This window comes from Candoia aspera, chromosome 4 (genome assembly GCF_035149785.1).
Source record: "Candoia aspera isolate rCanAsp1 chromosome 4, rCanAsp1.hap2, whole genome shotgun sequence".
NCBI lineage: Eukaryota > Metazoa > Chordata > Lepidosauria > Squamata > Boidae > Candoia > Candoia aspera.
In genome coordinates this window covers 1,106,511-1,124,068 of record NC_086156.1, presented here as the reverse complement: position 1 = coordinate 1,124,068, position 17,558 = coordinate 1,106,511, and the positions used below count along the sequence as shown (strand labels likewise).

Sequence of the window (17,558 nt, the reverse complement as noted above, 5' to 3'; positions counted from 1 at the left end):
AGGCTGAGATTATCCTGCTTCGGACACATCAGGCGAAGACCCAGCTCTCCGGAGAAGGCTCTGATGCTGGGAAAGGTGGGAGGGAAGCGAAGAAGAGGAACACCCATAGCAAGGTGGGGGGTCTCAGTTACAGAGGCGATGAGTGCACTGTTGGGACACTTGAAAGACCAGGTTAGGGACACCTTCCGGGAGAAGACAGATCTTTGTGGTCACTAAGAGTCAATACTGACTTGATGGTACACGATCGATCGAGCAATGCAAACAATCAGCTCCCTTGAGAAGTCCATCATGCTGGGGAAAGTGGAAGGACGGAGAAGAGGATGACCAGCAGCAAGGGGGATGGATATATTTACAGTGGCGAGGGGGGCACCATTGGAAGATCCGAAGAACCGGGTTGGGGACAGACCGCCATGGAGAAAATCTATCTCTGTGGTCGTCAGGAGTCGACACCAACTTGGTGACACCTGTCAATCAAGCGATCGATTGTATCTGCAAACTGCCCGGGGTCCTTAGAGATTTGGTGGTCTATGAACGCAACTACTACTACTACGAACTTGGCTAGTTGCTTTCCGCGGCTTGCTGCAGCGTGTGCACCCACCCGGTCCGTTACTCCAGCATTGCAGGACCGGAAAAGGGGCTAACTCAGGGGGCAGGCGAAGCGGGTTGTGGGAACGCGGCCTGCGGGGATGCCCGGGGTGCGGCTAACGTCATTCCATCCCGCTGGACCGCGCAGATTCCGGGGCCGACGCCGTGAAAGGCACCCCGTAGCCCCCACGCCCCCCTTCATCTCCCCCGGGCCGGCCCTTCTGCGGCTTCCCAGGAGGAGCAACTTCCCACCGACGAGCCACTCCGGCAATTCCCCCTCCGCTCCGCGGGGGCGCTGCAGGCAGGGTCGCGAGGTGTCGCCCTGCGCCGCCGCTCCCTCGGCGCGTCTGACGACGGAGGAGGGCACCACGCTCTCCACCAAAGGGACAGGCGCCCGTGGGAGCGCGCAACGCTTCCGGCTCCCAATCGGCCACGAGGGGGCTCTCGGGGCAAGATGGGGCCGCTCCAGCCGGCCCGGAGCCGGTGCAGCCCCACACGCATCGGGGAGGGGGTTTCCTCGGCCCCGCGCCCCTCCGAAGAAAGGGGCCCCGGCCGCGCGCCTGCTTGGCCGGCCTGCGCAGGGGAGCCGCACGTGTCTACGCTCTTCCCCCGCCCGGTCCCCTAGAGCCGCGGCGGTTGGCGCAGCGGCGCCGGAGCCCGTCTGCGCAGGCGCGCCCCCTAGCGCGGAGAGGGCGGCCCGGCTGGCTCGCTCGGTCGGTCGCTCGCGCTCGCTCGCTCTCCGAGGGACCGGCGGGCGCAGGGACCCAGGGGCGCCGCCGCCGCCGCCGCCGCCCCCTCCTTCCCCGCCGCCGCCGCCTCCTCCGCCGGCCGAGCCTCGTTGTGCGGCGCTGCGCCCCGTCGCGGGGGGGCAACAAAGGACCATGGAGGGGGGGGCGCCGGCCCAGGTGAGCCTTAACCCTCTCCTGCCCGGCGCGCGGGGCTGACAGCCGGCGGGCCGCTGCGCGGGGGCCGGGGGGGGCGGGCGCCGCGGGCCTGTCAGCCGGCCGGCAGCCTCCGCGGGCGCCCCGTCCCGGGCTTTGTTTGCTCCGCCCCGGCGCGGCCCGAGGGAGACCCGCCTGGCCCCCGGCAGGGCCCCGGGGGGCGGCTGTGGCCCGGGGCCGCGGGTTGCGTGCCGGGCCGCCCCTCAGCGCCCTCCCACCCGCGGCGGGCAGCGGGGCCCCGGGCGCCGCCCGCCGTGCTGCCACCCGAGGGCAGGCCCGGGGCGGAGGGCGAGCCGCAGGCCCGGCGGCCTTCCTGCCGGGGGCGGGGCGGGGGCCGCGGCGGGGCCGTCGCCCCAGCCTCGTGCCAGCCCGGCCCCCGCAGGAGCGGCGCGTCCCGGGCGGCGTCGGTGCCCTCCCGGCGGCCCCTCCGGCAGCGAAGAGGCCAGCGGGCCGCGGCGCAGCCTCCCAGGGCCCCGCCGCCCGTCCCGCACTGAGCCTCCGCAGGGCTGGCCGGCTGGGCTGGGCGGGAGACGGGCCGGGCCGGTGCCCTCTGCCCACGAGGCCCGACCGGCAGGTGTGGGCAGCCCTGGCACTCGGCCTGGTCCGACGGTGCTCAGGAAGCGGCGGCGGCGTCTCTGATGCGCCAGGAAGCGGCGGAGGGGAGCGACCGGCTGTGCCCGTCCGGGGAACCCCCTCCCCGCGCCCCCTGCCCTGGCGTGCCCGGGACCAGGCCTGGCTGGGCTGCTGCGGTAGCCGCTCTCCGGGGTTGGCACAGCAACGCTGGATTGTCAGTCAAGCCCCGGGCTGGCTTTGCGTAATGCCCCAAATGGTCCAAGGTTAAGACACCAGCCGGGCTCGGTTCCCAGTGCCAATGCCTCTGCTGGGGCTTTCCTCCACTTGGGCAGAAGGGCAGTGTGAAGGCAGCCTCAAGGGAAGGGGCTCAGCTGGGCATGTGTTTTGCAGTTCAGGTGGTTCTGGGGGGTGGGATAATCTCCTGGACTGAACGCCTGCGTTGGCTGGAATTTGGGCTTGAGGGAATGGCACCTGTGGCAGAAGAGAAGATCTGGGGTTTTATGATGCCAGAGCCAAGACGCCGGGCAAGAGGATAAGGCTGGATGGTTCTGTGGCTACTTTTGTACAACCTGATTTTCTTTAAACTTCTCTTTGAAATATGCAGAGTTAGGTTGTGTGTTTACTAAGACACCTTAGATATGTCCCCTGGGAGGAAAAAAACCCTCTTTTGGTCCCCAAATCCTTACTGTACATTAATAGAAATAAAACTAGCTGTGGCTCCTGGTTTTGAAGGCATTTTGGCAGGTGGAACTTGGATTATTTTCATTATAGGTGTCATTAGAGAAGAAATGTTGGATGATGTTAAATTTCAGCTAAGTCATTGAAGCATTTTTTTAAAAAAAATGTCAAGTTACATCTATTTGTTTGCTGGGTGCGTCTGTCCTTGTTCTGCAGAATGCCCGAGACCACTTACAAAGCAGGCAGTGAGCAACTTAAATGACAAAATGCTGATTCTTAAAACAAGTCAGTAGGAGCCAACCGGGAAGCAGCAATGACAGGGAATATTTTGCTGGCTCTGTTGCCTTCCAGGTTTTTCCTTAAGGGCCTTTGAAACCCAGCAGGGAGGCTTCAGCATCAGACGTGAACCTTCTTCATCTCTGAGTCACCCATTGATCCCTGCACCAAATGGAACTTTCAGGATTAGGGGCAGTGTATCCCTGACAAGTAGTCACTGAAAACTAACAGGGGAAATCCCCTTTTTTCAGATCCTCCTTGCTGGGAAGGGTAGGTGTTTGGCTTTTTGTAAAGAGAGAGAGTTTTTATGTGGTAGCACCTCATTTATGGAATTCCCTCCCTAAGGAGGCTCAACTGGTGCTCCCATTAGCATCATTTTGGTACCAGGTGAAGACCTTTTGGTTTTCCCAGGCTTTTAAATTGGGTTTTAATTGTATTTTAATTCATATCATTTTAGTTTTTGACTGGCCATCTTGCAGCTACCTAGTTTACATGGTGTTTTTATTTTGCCTTTTTTTGAACATATTTTTATTCAAGTTGTATTTTTTTGTGTTTTATTGTAAACTGCCAGAAAGCTTCAGCTATTGATCAGTTTAAACATGTAAACAAAGGAATAGATTATCCGAATGCTAGATTAGATAAGCTTTCAGATAGTCACTAAAGTTGTATTTATACGTTCATATATTCTTGTCCTTCCTAAACCTTCTCCAGCCGGGCCCTCCAGATGTGTGGAGATGCAGTTTCCCTGATCTCTCAGCTACCCAATTATTTCCCCACACTTGCTTCAGGCTGTTTTTATTCAGGCCTTCCAGAAGAAACTTTCACTTAATCACAGCTTCCCATTTGGGTCGCCTAGTAACTGTGGCAATCATTTTTGTAATAAGCCAGGATATTAATTCCAATTTAAAACAGTGGTTTAATATCCTGGATTGAAACTGGTAAACACTGTTTCCTGGTTTAGTCAAAAGGAAAACTATAGCTAATTAGAGGCTTTCTGGTTTAAACCATTAGGCTGTTGCAAAGAAAGAGAGAGAGAGGAAAGGAATGCAGGTTTCAGATTAATTGCCTGCGCCTACTAAGCTGAGATGCGATTGCTCAAAGCAATTAATAATTGTTTAGTCTTCCCTGCTCCAAGGACATACCCTTCATCTGGACAGGATTCCGTGTAAAAGAACACGGCTGGCCTTTGTCTCCAGGGGGTTGGGGAGAGGTGCATTTCCATAGACTGGGTAGCAGGGGCAGCAAGGGGGGACGGGGAAGAGGGGGTTGCAAGCAGTGGGGCATCGGTGCCATCCTAAACAGTGCTCTCTGTCCTTAACAGCAGGCATCTGAACTGGATGCGGTGCCCGAGCGGCTGCTTCCTCTGCCAGTCCCCACTGACTCCGACCAAATGTTTGAGAGGGAAGACCAGGCTGCTGAGATCGCACTGACTTTAGTGGCATCTTTCCAAGCCATGGAGAAGAAGGTGGATTCCCATACCACCCGCTTGCTGGAACTGGAGGGCCGGACTGGGACAGCCGAGAAGAAGATAATGGACTGCGAGAAGACGGCCGTTGAGATCGGCACCCAGCTGGAGAGCAAGTGGGCCGCCCTGGGGACCCTCATCCAGGAGTATGGCCTGCTGCAGCGGCGGCTGGAGAACATGGAGAACCTGCTCAAGAACCGGAACTTCTGGATCCTGCGCTTCCCTCCGGGCTCCAAGGGGGAGACCCCCAAAGTAAGTGCGGCTTGCGGTGTTTGTCCCCCGGCTTGACTGCAACTTGTGGGGATGGAGCCATTGATTTGGACGGCCTGAAGCAGGGACAGCGAGGCTGCCAGAGAACGTTGCTTTTGAGAGATGCTGGGAAGATGCCAGTGACCGGGCAACGTGGTTGGAGGGAGCGGAGCCAGCAGCAGCCTTCTCAAGGGCTTTGCTCGGCCTCTGGGGGAAGCCGGGCGGGGGGGCGCACGGCTGGACTGAACGGACAGGGCATCTCCTGTCCCTCCTGAGGCTTCCTTCCACATCGTATCGTAACCCCAGATAAAGACAGGTGGTGCCCTGCAGGGAGATCTCAAAGTAATGATGACTGGAGCTGCTTCCAAGCCTGCCATGTATTTGTTTGTTCAGTTTGTTGGGATCTACTTGTGAATCCTAGGCCTTTTCCCCAGCCCTCTCCACTGGTCTTCAACGCCCTGAACCTTTTGGTTGTTAGCAAGTTTGGAGGTGTTTCCTACCTCTGTGCGTGCTTTGAAAACAGAACGTAGGAATGTCAGAATGCTCCATTGGCTGGTCCTCACGTCATAATGCTGGCCTTCCCACGTTTTGTAACAAGGAAAGGGGCTGCTGCTTGCGGGGAAGCCTTTCAGAACAGGAATGGTTCCTAGAGCACTGCATTCACACGCACCTCCTTGAAATCAGAGTTGTCCCGTGGACAGCCCTTCTCAATAGGTTATGGCTAATCCGGGTTCATTTCAGCAGGAAGTGGCACCCTGGTGCTTGAAATGTGATCTAATATGGAATAAATTATTACATCACCTGACCCCACTGCTGGAGGGAGCCAGCAATGAAGAAAGCCCAGGAAATCATTTCAGTACAGACCACAAAGCCAGTGTCTCTGGCATTAAGAAATTATTTATTAATTAGATTTGTTACCTATTCCACAGCTTACAAGACCATCCAATATGCTGAAATGTCGATAGTGATTATAAATAACATAAAAATAAGACTGGAGAATTACACATAGAATGAACTACATAAAGTCAACTACGAAAATAATATTCCCCCCCCCAAAAAAACGAATAGATGGAAGCAGTCCCAGCTGAAATGCTCTTCTAAATAACTCGGTGTTGAGCAGGTTATGAACTGCTAATAAGGTGGGGTGATTATATCTCAAGGGGAAGGGTATTTCATGGAGACAGGCCAGCCACAAAAGCCCACTGTCCAAGGTTTTTTTTTTTTAAAGTCTGTATCCAGGTAGATTGGCCACTGCTGTACCTACTCAAAAACAGTCTTCTACTTTGAGGTAAAACTGGAAAGAGCTTTGCAGAGGAGATTTCAAAATTGTGAATCCGTGGTATTTTATAATGTTGGCTCAATGTCTGCTTTCATTTTTTGTTCAAAGCACGTGCAAGTGTTTGGGCAGATGCTTAAACACGTGGTGCACGGGGGGAGTGAACAGTCTCCTGTGTCAATCAGCATCGTTGCGGGCACGGAAGCTGCGTCCTCCCCACACAACTCCAGGGCTGGCATCCCTACCTTTGGAGAAGTGGATTTTCCTTTCCGTGCCTTTCTGCTTAAGTAGATTATCCCTATTAGGGAGGGAGAAAAAAAACCAGATGAGAGATGGAGTCCCTTATTTTTGACATCCCTTCGTCTTTTATTCTTTGTTGTAGTTGGTTTTTAAATATTTTTAATGCATTTATTGATTGTTTTTAGCTCTTTGTAAGCTGCCCAGAGTCGCTTGTTTGTGAGATGGGCGGCTATATAAATCTGAAAACTAAATAAATGCTCTGTGAAGTCGCAGGGATGGTTTGCTGGAAAGGCAGCTTAAATCGTCTACGTGGAGACAGCCTAAAAGGCCCTTTTGGAGGCCCCTAGACTCTTGGGCTGCTGAGCTCAAACCCTGCTCTGGGTGGGCATCCAAATGGGCAGGCCGAGCAACGGGAGCCCAGGAGGGCCTCCCTGTCAGGACCCTTGGATCCACTTGTCCTCTGTGGCATCATCGCCTTCTTCCAAACAATGCAAGCTTTTGCCACTTTCAGGAAAGTGAGCGACCCCCTCCCGGCCCTCCTTCTCTTCTCTTCTCTTCTCTTCTCTTCCCGGGGCTACACGTAGGCAGCTTCCCCAGTCACGTCTGGCATGTGATGTTGTCTGGAAGGGAAGAGGATGGAACAAGGGCCAGGAAACTGGAGGGTTACCAGTAGAGGAGGCCCCTGAAAGATTCCCTGAGTACAGCAGGGCGGCTGGAGAGTTTGATGGCCCAGGCTGTCACCCTGCACACCGTCCTGCGGATTCAGATGCCCTTTTTAAAGGCAGGGCGTGGGGAAGGTCCAGACTGCTCAGGACACGTAAGGACAGGAGTCGTCTCCACCTCGGAGGCCCGTCTTAGGGTTTTGAGAGGGGCCTTTTCTCCACGGAACTGGGTTGCAGCCGGCTTTGGGATTTAGCAAGCCCTGTTTAGTGTGAGGGCTGTTCCCTGGTTCTGTCACTGCAGTGATGGGGCCTGGGAAGCCCCTTTGCCCACCGCTGAGGTCCTCCGGGTGCTGCACAAACTGGATTTGATTTGAGGACTGACTGCACATCCCAGGAGGTCATCGCGCCAAAGGAGCGTGCCAGAGCCCACCCGGTCCTGCATAAGGGGCCTGATTATCCTTGTGCCCTGCCTTGGGATGTGCTTTGTGGTGTGGGCTCTGTTTCCCTGCAGCTGGGAAGCATTTGTGTCTGTCTGCCATTTAATGGGATCCAGGAGGCCACAGGCACCATCCCTGAAAGAGGGAATGTAACTGGCATCCAGTAAAGTGGGGGAGGGCAGCCACGGTCAACCCTGGATCTGGTGTTCCGCCTCCATTCCCCAACAGCCATAGCATTCAGACAACCGGTGAGGGCAATAGGGGAGAAAAGGAAACGCCATTCCTGTGTCCAGCTTCCCGGCCGGGCCGCTCCCCTCCCCTCCCCAGACCCAGATGCTGCGGATTAGCCGGTCAGGGTGCCCATCTTGTGGTTCCAGGTGCCGGTGACCTTCGATGACACGTCTGTCTACTTCAACGAGAAGGAGTGGGAGAAGCTGGAAGGCTGGCAGAAGGAGCTCTACAAGAACCTGATGAAGGGGAACCACGAGTCCCTGGTCTCTCTGGGTAAGGGCAGCCCTGCTTTGCGCCCACCGCAGGCCCCTCAGCCCAGGCCTTTGCGGACCACCCACTCGCCTCCCCCGTGCTGCCCGCGTCATCCTGCTCGAGCTGTTTCCACACTCAGGACTGCCACCCTCTGCCCACACTTTGGACTAGGAGTGGGGGAGCCAGGCTCCAGCCGTGGAAGCCCCCCAGCCTCCCCGGCCCACCTCACCACAGGGTTGCGGTTGCAGGGAAACCCGAAGGGAAAGCGGGTAGCCCGTCTCGGGTAGTCAGCTGATCAGTCACAGACGTATGTGTTGACATCGTGGACTGGGTTTCATGAAGTGCTGATGGCACATTGGCATTACTCTGCAAAACGGCATGTTCCTTGCAGACATGGGAACTACAGAGGCACTGCCAGTGCTGGGTTAATCAAACAGCAGTTTGGAGCCCAAAATAGGATCTCCGTGCAGGTTCCCCTCTTTTGTAGCCTGATCAGCCAACAACATACAGGTAGGCCTTGCAGACCGGCACCTCCATTGCTAAGCGCTCTGGTCACTAAGCGTAAAACCACATGACCGCAACGGGCTTACAGTATCACTTCCCATTCGGTTGTTAAGTGAATCACCGCGGTCATTAAGCAAGACATCAGGTGACTGCAAATTACAATTTTACTTCCGCGTTCTCCATTAACTCTGCTTGTCACAAGCCAGGGGTGAAGAGCCTGAATGGTGACTGCGTGACCGTGGGATGCTGTGACGGTTGCAAATGCAAGGATTGGTTGCAAAGCTTTTTTTTTTTTTAAATCGTCATAACTTTGAATGGTCGCTAAACAAGGCTTTCGGTAAGCGAGGACTACCTGTAGTGCACCTCTTCCATATTTGTTCTATTGTTCCATATTGGTCTAGTGGTTAAGGCAGCGGGCTGGAAACCAGGAGGCTGCGAGTTCTAGTCCCACCTTAGGCACGAAAGCCGGCTGGGTGACCTTGGGCCGGTCACACACACTCAGCTCAGCCCACCTCACAGGGTTGCTGTTGTGGGGAAAATTGGAGGAGGAAGGAGTATTAGGTATGTTTGCCGCCTTGAGTTATTAAAAAAAATAATAAAGGCGGGATAGAAAATAAATAAAATAATAATAAAAAAATTCCTCCTTTAGTGGCCTTTTTGTGGTAAGAAGGGAAAAAGGGAAGAAAAAGTCTGCAGGAGAATATAGAAGAGGTACATATGGAAGATAAAGTCTTCTGGAGCCCGTGTAAAATTTAGTGAATGAGGCAGAGCAAGTGTTCAGCAGAAGTCTTCTCTGGAGGAACAGCTAGACTACTCAGGCTTTGAAATATTAAATCAGGGGAAAGTATTTGTTTCTTTTGTCGTATATAAATATAAAATCAGCAGGAACAGAAAATGCTGTTTTGAAAATGTGTCCAAAATGTAGTAAGCCTGTTTCCTCTCTGACCTCATCTGCTCCTCCTCTTACAAAATTTGCAAGAATTTTTTTTCATCAAGGGCCTCCCCAGCATGCAGGGAATGGCCCTTCCTCCCACAGCAGGGGCGTCTTCATGCAGTACTTCGGAGCTGTGCCGCTGGAGACCTACAAAAGAAAGCCACCCGTCCTCTTCCCTCCCCATCCCCTTTCCTACTCCGGTTTTCTCATCGTGAAGGGGCACAGCGTCCCGCCTTTGTTCTCAAGCACAGCTTACTGCTTCCTTTTCTGGGTCCCTCTCAACAGCCGGACAGATGTCGGGCACAAGTCTTTTGGCCTGGCTCTAGACCCCAGGGGTCACTCGTGTTCTCTTCCTCCCACAGACTATGCAATTTCAAAGCCTGGCGTGTTATCTCAGAGGGAACAGGGGGCCGACTCGTGTCTTGGGGACGATCCGGACTCGGAAGAGCAGGGCAGCCTTCCCGATCCCACAGCAGGTGAGTGCCTTGAGCAGGCAGGGCTAGGCAGGGGTCAGGGTGTTGCGCGTCAGAGTGCTGTGCCCAGATCTGCCCTGCTGGCCGCTCTTGCGGGGACATCTGCAAGCAAGCAATTAAATTACCTTCGGATCAGGCAGGCTCAGTCCAGGCTGAGCTGCTTTGCTCTTGTTTCAGTCTAGGACAGTGCTTCTCAGCCTTGGCCTCTTTGAGATGGGTGGACTTCAACTCCCAGAATTCCCCAGCCAGCAACGGTCCACCCGTCTTAAGGTGGCCAAGGTTGAGAAGCACTGGTCTAGGATCTCGTAAGCTTAGAACAGGCAGCCGTGCGGGCCTGAGGCCGTTGTGGCAGAGGCTGTGGAGTGGCAGCGTGACCAGAAACAGTTGGGCGAGAGTCTTGTCTTAAAGCAAAACTACTGAGTAAAGCCTGTTGGAGGCTGAGCTAAGCCCTGCAATTGCACCACTGGACATTGGTGATTTGGTGCCAAACGTCAGCAGCGTGGTGGGGAGTAGAAGCCCCGCGTGGCCACCTCTTTTCATGCCCTGGTTCTGCAACAGCTTCCCTGGGCAGTCACACGGCATTGAGAGCAGGCCAGAGCGCTTGCCCTTGGGCCGGTCCTTCACTCAGTCCTACACAGAGCCGAAGAAGTTGCCCCCCCCCGCCCCGCTCTGCTGTTCTTTTCCCTCGGGCAGACTTGTGGCAGGCAGCTGTCCTGCCCTCGCCTGCATCCAACGGCACGTCTTTGTTCCATGGCCTCCTTCTCACTGAAAGCATCCGTGGGAGGGCACAGCTGGATTCCCAGAGGCAGTGCCAGGAAAGGTTGGCTCTGCTGGAGTGGCACAGGAACGAGCCAAATGCAGGGGAGCTGCCCTCCGCCCTGAGCCCAGGGGCCCAGCGGGCGCGTTCGTCCCCAGCTTTGCGTGAAGTGGCCTTTCCCGAGCTGCTGCCTCCTGGCTGGGCAGAGCCAGGCTGAAGTCTGGCCTCTCTGGAGGAGCCCTGCAGTGCCGTAGGTGGCTGCGGGGCAGCTTCAGAAAAGCCACAGGGTGGCCGTGATGGTGCGATCGCAGCCCCGCCTGTTTCTCATGGGCAGCGCACAGGCGGAACTTGGATGGCCGCCTCAGAGGGCTGCTCCCGCAACGCCCCAGTGACTTTTCTTCTGAAATTTCCCCACTGGAGCTGGCATCAGGGTGGTCATCAAAACAGAGGAGCCCCATTCGGACGACTGCCCGGGAGACCTGGAGCAGCACCAGCTGTCTGGGAGTTCTGAGGGGGATTTCCAGGGCCTGGACCAAGAGGCCCCCTGCGGAAGCCCCTACAGCGCGGCCACCCCGCTGGGAAACTTCGCAGGGAACAGCCTCGAGGAAGGGAGCGAGTACGACGTGGGCTTTGGGGAGATCAAGAGAGTCACTGTCCAGCACGGCAACTGTGCGGGTAAGTGGGGATGCCCCATGTTGCGGCCCTTTGGGGTAAATGGAACTGCACAGAGAGGGGCACCACCTTCTCCGGATGGTTGGCGTAGCGGGGAAGCTGCCTGCGGCCCACCGGGCTCTGACGCTTCCAGTCCCACAGGCTTAGCTGCTTTGAGCCCCTCAGCCTGTAGGTCAACACACATGGCGCTGAATAGAAGACTTATGACCGGTCCTCGCACTTATGACTGTCGCAGTGTCCCCGCAGTCACGTTATCGTGATTTGAGTGCTTGGCAATCGGTTTGCATTTATGGCTGTTGTGGTATCCCATGGTCACGTGATCACCATTTTTGACCTTCCTGGATAGCTCCTGGCCAGCAAAATCAATGGGGAACCACGTGGTTTGTTTAACACCTGCGGTGATTTGCTTAATGACTGCCACAAAAAAGGCCGTAAAGTTGGGTGAGATTTGCTTAATGACCACTTCGCTTAGCAACAAAAATTCCAGTCCCAATTGTGGTCGTTAAGCAAGGACTACCTGTACCTCTCTATACCTTCCTTTTCTTGCCAGCCCTCCTGGCTTCCACCATGCCCATTCGTGCATTGCCTTTGCGTCTTTAAAGTCCTCCTGCCTCATTTCCTCAGGACCTCCTCACCTCCATCCAAGCCCCACTTTCGCAGTCTGATCCTTCCATGCCCCCCCTTCTTCCTTCCAGTGTTTGCTCTGTGCTTCAACCCCCGGCCGTTCTTTACATAAGACCAACCCACCTTTCCAGCTGGTCACTCGCTTTTGCATTCCGCCCACATTTGTTCAGCGTTTGTTTATTCTCGTCCCTGATTAGCACAAGGACCTGCTGCAACAAGCACACAGAAGGGGCAGTGCTTGTGTCGTGGTGATGTGATGCTGCCTTTGGCATCTGCCTCCCTCCTCCATGGATGCCCCTCTTCCCAATCCCACTTCACCGGCCTTACTTCATGTTCACCTGCCCGCCCCACCTCACCCTCATGTAACAAAGTGGACCGAAGCACCCTCGTCCACACAGCCGTTGACACTTCTTTCTACACAGCCTTATTCCAGGCAATGCACAATACGCCTCACTGCCTTCCATTCAACCTTTGCACATCTTGATATTTCTCAGTCCACCTCCCCATCTTTAGTAAATATTGCTCCAGTATATACACATTCATCTCCTTGTTCTAATGTTTGCCTTTTTTTGTATCAAGTGCAATCATTCATCTTCCCTGTCGCATCCAATTACTGAAAGATTAATTTTCAGATTCATCCTCGTCATTGCATCATACAGTCTCTCCAATACTCACTGCAAATCATTTGAATTCTCACCCAACTACACAGAAGTACACACACGTTGACAACCCCAGCCATCCCATTTCCAGCTCAGGCAGGTATTACACATTCGTCCTTAAATGCTTTACACAATCACGGCAATATTATATGTCTTTGTTCCCTGCTCACTGCCGAACCATTTACTAAGTGCTCCATTTCTTCTCATGCATGCTGTACTTCCGTCACGCGCTGCTCTTACCGCATTCAGCAACCAGCCTTCAGTTCCGTGTTCGTGCAATTCCATAATTCAAGCCTATTCAAGTTTACCATATGCTTTCTGTAAATGAACAAACACACAGTAAACATTTGCATTCGTACATTTCTCAGCAACCTGCTGGAGAGCAAAAATCTGGCCTGCACATCCCTTGGCTGGGTGTAAAGCTGCACTGCACTGCCCTTCTCTACTTTTGCTTACAGGTAGTCCTCACTTAATGACCACAATTGAGACCAGAATTTTGGTAGCTAAGCAAAGCGAACATCTCACCCGATTTTACGACCTTTTTTGTGGCAGTTGTTAAGCGAATCACTGCAGGCATTAAGCAAACCATGTGGTCGTTAAGCAAATCACGCAGTTCCCCATCGATTTTGCTTGCCAGAAGCCAGTGAGGAAGGTCAAAAATGGCAATCATGTGACCATGGGATGCTGCAACGGTCATAAATGTGAACCAGTTGCCAAATGCTCAAATCATGATCACGTGACTGCAGGGAAGCTGCAATGGTTGAAAGTGTGAGAACTGTTTGTAAGTCAGTTTTTTCAGCACTGTCATAAGTCTGAACCATCAGTAAATGAATGGTCGTTAAGTGAGAACTACCTGTACTATCCCTTTCGGGCACCCTTTCAGTCATCATTCTGCCTAACACTTCCTAGGCACCTTTAACAAATTAATTCCCTGGCTGTATTTGCCTTCCCTTTTGCTAACCTGTGCTTCACAGAGGGGCTGACTCCATATGCAAACCACAACTATATTTTAATATTTTCCCAGTCTATTTATTTATTTGATTTCTAGGACTGCCCAATTGCCAAGCAACTCAAAGTGTAATTCAGTTGCACCGTTTTTATACTTCAGATGAATTAAATTAAATTAAAGGCCACTCTGGCCCTGGGACAGCGTTTTCCCCGAGGTGTGCATGACCCTGACCCCTGAAGGGGGTGAAGGCCTGGCCCCAAGCCGTGGGGTTTGGGAACCCAGCAGTGTGATTTTACATTCCCTGGGTAGTAATTTGCTACTTTGTTCTTTCTTTATTGTTATATTGTGATTTGAATAAATATTCTCACAATATTTTCATCTGGTTTTTTTGCAAGCTAACATAAAGCTTTTTCCACTTCGCGATTCCACCAAGTATTCTGTTCCGTATTTCTCATTAGTGAAACTTCACGTGCTTTTGTGACAGGGTCCAATCCTCTTCCTTGTTATCTACTTCCCATTCATTCTGTTGGTGGATCCTCTTCTAGTACTTTTCCAGAGAGAACTTAAACTTTTTTTTAGTTGAGGTTCTCCGGGTTGAGGGAGATCAGTACCAGAATAGCGATATTTTCTGCAGATATTGTTCCTAAGCCCTGAGAAACCCAACCAAACCTATGTTCGATGAACCTGGGCTACTGTTATCCCAACAAATCATTAAGACCTTGCCCTTTCTCTTCTTGTGATCATTCTGCTTTTGATCATATTTCCTTCACTTTTTTCTTTTTCTTCCATGTTCGTTTTCCCCAAGTTCCACACCTGACACTGGCAGAAACAGTCTGTCCCAGTTGAGATTCTCTCATCATCGCTGATTTCTTTCAGCTGTTCTCCATAAATGCTCATCATTTATGCTTTTAGATCTCTGTTCACTCCTTTGCCATGCGTCCGTATGGACAGATTTATGCTTAAACCGTAAGTTCAAAGCAGGCCTTTTCCTAAGCATGCATTAACTAGTCGTTCTTGGGTGTCCAGGTGGCCCTGTCTTCTTTCTCTGGTCTTGTCCCCACCTTATGTCACCCACTAGAACGTTTTTTCCCCTGGGTCGCATTCACTGAAAATGTTGCAGAGTTTCCCCCCAAGCTCATCTTAACCCCTGTCGACAACAGACATAACCATGGCAACCTGGATGACCCTCTGTCTTTTGTTTCTCGTGAAATCTACACCTTCACTTCCCTGTGAATATTCACCCACCCCACTCCCCAAGATCAGGCCACCTTCATTGAGATCTATTACCTCCTTCTCCTCTCTCTTAAGGTAATGAAATACAAGAATCCTCCCTCCCTCCCTCCCTCCCTCCCTCCCGTGTTCAACAATTACTTCTCCTGTGCTCCACATTACAATCCTTCACAAGTTGTGCTCGTGACCAGGTTTGCCTGTAGACACTGATCTCCACCACCCATCTGGGTTTGGTCAACCCAGTTTGAATTTAGGAATTCTGGGAGTTGAAGTCCACACATCTCCAAGTTGCCAAGTTTGAGAAACACTGGGCTAGAATGTTGCAGGTGGTGCCAAAGCTCAGTTCTACCCAGGCATGTGGGCACTGCCATTCTACACAAGTAAGGGTCTCCAGACAAGAGGCCACCTTGAAAGCGAAGGTATTGTTGCCAGCACTCCAGCAACTAGGAGCTGCACACAGCATCCTCGAGGCACATTCAGGACGTGTCCTTTCTTGGCAACCACGTAGAAGGGCTTTGCCACCCCCTACTTCCGGGATGTCTTTTCGACTTCCCAGTTTAGGCTTCAGCCCTGGCATTTCCTGTTTTATGTTATAGCCAGGCTGATCCTGCTTCCTTTCTGAGCCAAAAAGGGTAGGTTCTATGGAATCCCCCATCTGGCCCCACATAGCTAAGGTATCCGCCCCCCAGAAGTAGCCCCCCCAGTGGACCGTCATTCCGTGGTTCCTAAGGACCCCGGAGAGACTCTGGTATGTCTTGCAGAGCTTCCGCCTTCAAGGACTGCAGCAGCCATGACTCGGCCGCCGGCCATTTGCAGGAAGTGTTGAGAACCCTCAATGTTTGTCTTCTCGCCACACCATGATGCTGCGTTCCCTGCCCTGATTTTTTCTTTCTGTATTTCTTGCAAGATGCTGGAATCGTAATCAAAATGGAGGAGGAGGAGGAGGAGGAAGAGGAGGAAGAGGAAGAAGAGGAGGAAGAGGAGGAGGAGGAGGAGGAGGAAGACCCCGTTAGTTTAGAGACTCGTGGGCTGTTTTCTTCCAGGGCCGAGCCCCCCTGCTCGCTGACCTGCAACGTGGAAGTCCTGCGGGAGGAGCAGAGGGTGGCCAAGCCCTCGAGAGCCACCGTGGGGATCTGCGCCCCACTCTGTGAGAGAGACAATAGCGTGGAGGTGCGGCCGGTCACCCTGCAGCAGCGGAACCGGACGCGGGAGAGGCCGTACATCTGTCCGGACTGCGGCAAGAGCTTCATGCTGCGCATCAACTACATCATTCACCAGCGGAACCACCTCAAGGAGGGACCCTATGAATGCCACGCGTGTGACCTCAGCTTCCGCATCAAGCAGCAGTACCTCCTGCACCAGCGGCTGCACACGGCGCGGCGGGGGGTGGCCCCTCCGCCTCGCCGGGGACAGGCCTACCCCGACAAGCGCGGCCTCAAGCCGCAGCCCCGGCCCGCCCCGCCCCCTGGGAAGCCCTACAAGTGCAGCGAGTGCGAGAGCAGCTTCAGCCACAAGTCAAGCCTGAGCAAGCACCAGATCACGCACGTGGGCGAGCGGCCCTACTCCTGCGGTGAGTGCCGCAGGAGCTTCCGGCTGCAGATCTCCCTGGCCATGCACCAGCGGGTGCACGCGGGCAAGAGCGAGCTGTCCTTCATCTGCCCGCAGTGCGGCAAGGCCTTCAGCCGGCCCTCACACCTGCTGCGGCACCAGCGGACTCACACGGGCGAGCGGCCGTACAAGTGCAGCCAGTGTGACAAGACGTTCAGCGAGAAGTCGAAGCTGACCAACCACTACCGCGTGCACACCCGCGAGCGGCCCCATGCCTGCAGCGAGTGTGGGAAGGGCTTCATCCGCAAGCACCACCTGCTGGAGCACCAGCGCATCCACACGGGCGAGCGGCCGTACCACTGTGCTGAGTGCGGGAAGAATTTCACCCAGAAGCACCACCTGCTGGAGCACCAGCGGGCGCACACCGGGGAGCGGCCCTACCCATGCACGGAGTGCGCCAAGTGTTTCCGTTACAAGCAGTCCCTCAAGTATCACTTGCGGACACACATGGGGGAGTGAGGCCCACACCCTGCACCCGGCGCCCGCACCCTGGTATCTGGGGAAAGAGGGCTGATCAGGGAGGGGGAAGGGCATCCTCCAGGAATACCTCTCTGCCCACCGGAGCACCGAGTCGGGGTGCCTCCCTCTAAGCTGGTAACGGGTTTCTGGCTCAACTAACCGCATCTGTTGGCACCGTAACCCCGATGGGCACGAACTGTTCTCCTCGCTTCTGGCTTCCCTGCCCCCATTCTGTTCTTTTTGATAATAAATGTGGAGCCTGATTTATTTGGTAAGCATCTGCTTGAGGTTTTGGCTTTGTCTCCTTAGCCCTCCAGACGTGACCTTCCCCAAAATACCTGGGGGGGGTGGCAGAGCAGTCGGGAGAGGGGTGAGGAAGAGGCAGGGCTGTGGAAGGGGCCAGTGCGGTTTGGCCCTGCAATCCCAGAGTCTCCCACGATGCCAGCGAAAAGGACATAACTGGGCGCTCCTTGTTGGCTTCCTTCTCTGCACGGCAAGTTCTGTTCTTTGGAAGGTTTTCTGCCAACGGAGGCCGCCTTGCCTTCTCACGTCTTGTCTTGTTTGGGTCTTTTGCACACTTCCAAGATTTTTTTTTTCTTTTCCCTGGGGGAGAGGAGTGGAGTCGAAGTCCACACCTCTTCAAGTTACCAAGTTTGAAAAACACTGATTTAAAGTAACCTGACAGATCAAGAACCCCCTAGCTGGGAATTCTGGTGGTTGCAGACCAACACGCCTGGAAGCTGCTGCGTTTGGGAAGTGGCAGTTTGGCTTCCTGGCGCTACAGAAGGGGCAAAGCAGTTATTCACATGACTGTTGAGGAGATT

General features: G+C 54.1%; 1 protein-coding gene across 1 annotated transcript; it reads left to right on the top strand.

The window, feature by feature from the left end:
* The first annotated feature begins 1,390 nt into the window (after nucleotides 1-1,390).
* LOC134497528 (zinc finger protein 777-like) lies at nucleotides 1,391-16,997 on the top strand. Its single transcript, XM_063303225.1, has 6 exons — nucleotides 1,391-1,490; nucleotides 4,375-4,770; nucleotides 7,760-7,886; nucleotides 9,666-9,779; nucleotides 10,954-11,208; nucleotides 15,575-16,997. Exons 1-6 carry the CDS (start codon nucleotides 1,467-1,469, stop codon nucleotides 16,732-16,734), a joined length of 2,076 nt encoding a protein of 691 aa, XP_063159295.1. The 5' UTR covers nucleotides 1,391-1,466; the 3' UTR covers nucleotides 16,735-16,997.
* The last annotated feature ends 561 nt before the right edge of the window (nucleotides 16,998-17,558 follow it).